Consider the following 6,000-nt stretch of genomic DNA (forward strand, 5'->3'; position numbering starts at 1 on the left):
TTCCTTTTTTATTTAGGAAACTTACATTTTAGGAAATTTGAAATTTTATGGCCTGAATTTACTTTGGGGTTTTATGACCAGAACACTCACATACACAGAAAACATCTATGAAAGATCTATGAAATCTCCTTGGGAAAAAACAAACAAACAATAACAAAAAATCCTTAGTTTCCCCATTATCACATATTACACTTCCCCAGTCAATTTTAAAGGTGGGAGGTGGAAAAATCAAGCAAATGGCACCAAAATAATACCTGTGTTTGGGTGGGTGTTGTGAAAAACATATATTACAGAGTCTATAAGGAGCAGAGAAACACTTCTCTTCAACACTGTTACAGCGCCATGGAGACCAGTGTGGGAAACAGAAGTTTATCCACGAGGGAGATTTTAGATAACAAAGATGTAAGGAGTCTTCAGAAAAAGAGGCATCCTTGCAGCTGCTGTCACAAAGTATAAATTGGGATTACATCTTAGAAGGATGATATGAAAGGCTTATCAAAATTTTAAATGCAAAAACTCTTCAGTACAATTCTAATGATAAGATTTCATCTGTGAATCAACTACAAAAATATGCCATATATATATGAAGGAACATTGGTTGTAACATTATATGTAACAACAAAAATGAAAATAACCTAAATGTTTACAGTAGGGCACTCTTCAATAAATTATGATACATTCACAGAATGAAATATTGTGCACCATTGAAAACAATGACAAGATACACATGCTTAAGTGAAAAAAAGCAAGATACAGAACAAGAAGTACAGTGTGAACCCATATCAATATATGTATGCATGTATGTGTGAATATGTACATAAAGTGTTTAGAAAGTTTTAAGCTTTCTCATTTTGTTTTTGATTCCTATATAGAAGCACAGGAAAATATAAACAGTGGTCACACCTTTAGAGAAAGACATGGGGGTTATTATGTGTGTTAGTAGGTGCAAAGAATTTACATACTTATTTTAATTCTTGTCTGTACTATTTGCTTTTTTTAACTATGTGCCTATATATTGAAATATACAAATAAATATTTTTGAAATTCTATTAAGAAATACAGAGAAAATATTTAGTTGAGGAAGACATCATTGATAGATATTACTATAAGCATCTAAAAATTATTTGATATCTAAGATATTAAGTTATTGCCTCAAAACAGATGTCTAGAAAGCATCCCTCTTTTCATTACATTGATGTTTTATTTCATCTGCCATGCTATTTTGCTTGGTTGACTGAAAATGTCAGTTGTAGAAGTATAAGGTTAACAGAGAAAGTAAAGGATGTTACTGACATTTCAATCAAAAGTGAAACATGGTTATAGTGATATAACTCAAACAGGATTGAACCCCTTTCCCTCCATAGTGAATGCAGCCACAGATGTGAACCTGCTCACTGTATTGAACTATTAAATTTACCTAAAGAAAACTGACACTGTAACTGGCAATGGGCCCCAAACTGATAGTACAATGCAGAATACATCCTAAAAATGTGTCTTTTCAATGATCCTATAAAATAATTATATGTTCCAAACACCTCAGAACTCAAATTAGTAACTTGATCCTTTGAAATGTCATTTCCTTGCTATTGATCAAAGAAGTCCATTTGCATGCAGATGCCATTAAATGCCAGGAACATCATTCAACAGATAGTTTTAGAAATCTAGCTACACAAAGCCCCACACAAAAACAGCACCTATTTAAATGTTAGGCAATTTTGAAGTTTAAAAAAGGAAAAATCCCAAAGTGGGATGGAAACAATGGTAAAAGTATTAGCATTAAGTCACGAGAAAACTGGAATTTGTGCTAATACAGAAGAGACAGAAGGTTAAATATTCATATTGTATGGCAAGATAACTGAAGTGCTGAGAAGGAGCAGTAGTAAATTTAAAGAGAAATGATACTAAGAAAAAGTGGAAAATATGTTGGATAGAAGAGGTGGCTTCAAATATTAAATTTAAAAAGTAAATAAACATGCAGTAGTCATTATCAATTGTAACCACAGCACTATTAGTAGGTAAGATATATCTAGCTATTTCCCTAGGACAGTGTTTCTCAAACATGAGCATGTATCAGAATTACTTGGAGGATTTGGTAAACTATAAACTGTTAAACCCCATCCCCGGAGTATTTGATTCACTGCGTCTGGAGTGAGGGTCAGGAATTTGCATTTCTAACAAGTCCCCAGGTGATGCTGTGGCTGCCAGTCTGGAGACCACATCTGGAGAATCACTATCTAAAAATAACTTGGAACACATCAAATACCCTGTCTTCTCAGAGGCCATGACACAGCAAACCAAAAATACTGAGAAGAATGGCATCCTCACAAGCTTGAGACAGGTGTCGGCCTTCCCAACTTTGGTCCAAGCAACCTCTTGATTTAGACAGTAAGCTCTCCATGATACATTTAGAGCACTCAACTCTCATGGACCTGGTCTATGAGATGAAACCAATCTGGACCTTAAGGGGCACTGGACCTCAGCCCCAAGTTAACCACCTCAACTCCCAGTGAAGCTGATCCTGAAAAAAAAAAATAGCTCTATTGTTTGACACAGACCTATATTTAACATCTTAAAACCAAACACAGACCACACCATTGCTTTACAGGTCTCATTTAATGCATGGAGTTCATCACACCACAACTAACCTGGCATTGAACCAAAGAGTGTTCAACTCTGTGTCACTTCACCAACTGTAATGTATAAATGTGTAACCACAACCCACATGAAGACCCTCAAACTCACATCCAAGTAAATAATGAGAGCCCAAGAAACATTGAGAAAGTTCTAATGGCCCACTAATCCCAAAACAGTTACAACAGAGGTCTCCTGGTCACTTATGCCCACCTTGAAATGTGTTGGGATACAAAAAGTTGTCATAAGGAAACATCACTCATAACTAAAGGCATGATGCATATTATACCCTCTAGTTATCGAGATGTCACTGTGAGTTGTTTTTAGATACAATTAATATTTAAACGCTAGACTGAGTGAAGCAGGTTACTCTCCACAATATGGATGAGCCTCATCCAATCAGTTAAACGCTTTATTAGAAAAAAAGACTGACTTCACTTGAGGAAGAGGGGATTCTGTCTCCAGACTACCTTGGAATCAAGACTGTAATGTCAACTTTTTTCTGGGTATACACCCTGCCTTCAGACTTGGCAGCCCCAAAATTTCATGAGTAAAATCTAAATCTTTAAAACAAATGTCTCTCTCTCTCTCTCTCACACACACACACACACACACACACACACACACACACATCATTATCAAGTAGGGACAGAAATTGTGAACTGCATTTTTCACAGGACTGCCAACTACTTCTACCAGTTTTATTTCTCTAATAAATACAACCCTCTGCAATTTACAAGCTCTTTCCCTTGACAGTGATCAATGATCTCCATCTTTTTAAAATTAAGACTACCTTATAAAATATACTCTACTGTAATGAAACTTATATCCTATCCCACTGAACATAAAAGTCTATCAGAACGAACCAATTTTCAGTGATTGATTGAAAGAAAGCACTTCCATGTGGTTATACAAACTCTACAATTACCGTGTGAATTTCCACATTGAGCACAAACTCCGAGGAAGAGTCCAAAAACTGACATCTTACCAAGCTTCCATCCTGATTCACATTCTCTTTAGAATCCATACTAAGCTTCCTCTTCCTATTGGGCTGTTTCATTGCCTCTTTAGCACTCCTTAGTAGTTAGTGTCTTTCTGCAAAATAGTGCCATATAAAAAGTTCAGTGGGTTTTGTTCCCTTAGGTACAAAAATTAAAAAAAATTAAAAAAATAAAAAAACATTCTATCAATTATACTTTTTATAATTGGTTGCCATAAATACTCTGATAAATGAGCTGACATAAAAACTGTTGGTTTTATAACCCTGTAGTGTAATAATAATTTAATGGGGAAAAGAGATGAGTTTTCCACCTCATCTAGAATTTATATTAAAGAGAAAATAGGTGTTATTTCTTCTGGTCTTATCTATGATGAATTTTTTTGTGTTTTGATTTTTACTTAGCTGATCTAATCAATTAGAATTCACTACAATTTGCATATCCAGCTCTGTACTCACATGGTCTGATTGTCCTCAAGTGTCAAAGCAAAGGTATTCTTTGTAAAAGGTCTTCGTCATACAAAGCATAGCACAGCAATCTGGAACAGAGAAAATTTAAAGAAGATTATGATTCCAATTTGTCATGACAATTTTTCAGTACATTTTCTCTAATAAAAGAGAAACATGCAAATTGACCATACCTTCGCTATACCCACAAGCCATGCCCACCAGCCAATCAGGGCAAGTATGCAAATTAACCTAACCAAGATGGTGGTTAATTTGCATATCCAGTCCAGAGCAAGAGTAGAAAGAAGCCAAGCACTGCAGATGGGGGAGTGAAGCTGCGGAGAAGGCAGGGAAGCAGATGGGGTGGGGAGAAGGGAGAGAAGCAGGTGGGGCAGGTAAGACCGCAGCAGGAAGCCCTATTGCAGGAATATTCCTACAAGGGGCATTTAGTTAATAAACAATAGTGGACATTCTTTGAAAAATTATTTTGAATGAGTTTTTTGATAGAGTAGATGAACCATTTTGGAGAACTAATCACTAGTACTGTATAAGTACAATTTGAGCTACAATTTAAAAAGTCATTCACTTTGAATAATTCTAACTACAGTTTACATGTAATTTTTTAAAGGTTTAATATAACTAAATCATCTATGGTCCCCAATATTTTAGAATCATATATCCTACTTCATCCCTGATATTTCCATCTGAACAAATTACTCTAAATACTACAAACTGAACATTTTCACATCTGAACTCATCATTCCCCTCTTACTGCCTCCCAGTTCAACTCTCTCTTCCTCGTTGCACTAATGACACCATTGGCCACTCATTTACCCATATCTGCCCCTTACAATTATCCGTAAACCAAGCTAAGGGACAATGGAAGCTGAAATATATCCTGAGCTCTGCACACATGCCATTTCCCCTGCTACAGGGTTATTATATTTGCCAGGAAGAAACTGCATCTTTTTTCTAATTCTAACAAAGACAACTTTTGGGCTAATAGAGGCCCTGACTTTGCCTGAACTAGAGACCTAGGATTTAACATCATTTCTTCCTTACATCAACACCTCATACTAGGTCACCAGATTCTACTGATTTTATCTGTTAAATATTTCTTCAATTCCTCTCCTTGCTGTATTCCTAATAACTCCATGACCACCTCCAATCTTATGCTCTAGTCTAGGGGTGTCGAACTCAATCAGAGAAGGGGCCAAAATCTAAAATCCAGCCTAAATCGCGGGCCGAATGGTTTACTGAACAGTCATAAACTGACAATGTCATAAACTGACAGCGGAGTGCAGTGATGACAGCGCGGTGTGGGCCACATTGCAAGGCCTGGCGGGCTTGATTTGGCCCGCGGGCCTTGTGTTTGACACATGTGCTCTAGTCAGTGCTCAAGTCTTACAGTCCTCTGGAACACTGGCATGCCTTCTCTTCCCAGATCCACACTTTGTTGTTCTCTCAATCTTGGAATAACTTCCCTACCACTCACCCAGCATCACTTCAACCTCTCTCCTACTCATCTTTTATGACTCAACTAAGATACTTCATTATCCTTGAGAAAAGCCTTCCTTGCTTACCTCCTACATCCAATGGACCAAGTGTGACTTACTTAAAATTAATTGTGCCCATACTTATCTTTGTCACAGAATTCAATACTTTATACTACATTTTAACTTTCATTCAGATATGCCTCCCCTTAAAACATTCTGAACTACTGATCTTTATTTTCCATTGTCTATATCAGCAATTATCAATGGCAAGAATTTTTAAAACATGCAATACCTGGCTATTTAGAGAAGGGCACTGACCTCTTTTCCCTTAGATTGTTTAAATAAAATAAAAATAAAAAAATCAAACAAACAAAAACAGCCAACACAGCAATGGCTGCCCAGTGTGAATGAATCAAAATTATATCTACT

The 6,000-nt window shown here is 36.3% G+C and overlaps 1 protein-coding gene across 1 annotated transcript in view; it reads right to left on the minus strand.

Moving 5' to 3' along the window:
• The window catches only part of L3MBTL4 (L3MBTL histone methyl-lysine binding protein 4), a 233,359-nt gene extending 229,223 nt beyond the window's left edge, over positions 1–4,136 (minus strand). Inside the window, exons 1-2 of the mRNA XM_084887063.1 lie at positions 4,088–4,136; positions 3,620–3,726 (exon numbers count right to left, since the gene is read on the minus strand). Of these exons, the coding sequence (XP_084743189.1) occupies positions 3,620–3,691 (72 nt within the window). The 5' untranslated portion in view covers positions 3,692–3,726; positions 4,088–4,136. The remainder of the gene's footprint in view (positions 1–3,619; positions 3,727–4,087) is intronic.
• Positions 4,137–6,000: the final 1,864 nt, after the last annotated feature.

This window comes from Pipistrellus hanaki, assembly GCF_964339955.1.
Source record: "Pipistrellus hanaki genome assembly, chromosome: 6".
NCBI lineage: Eukaryota > Metazoa > Chordata > Mammalia > Chiroptera > Vespertilionidae > Pipistrellus > Pipistrellus hanaki.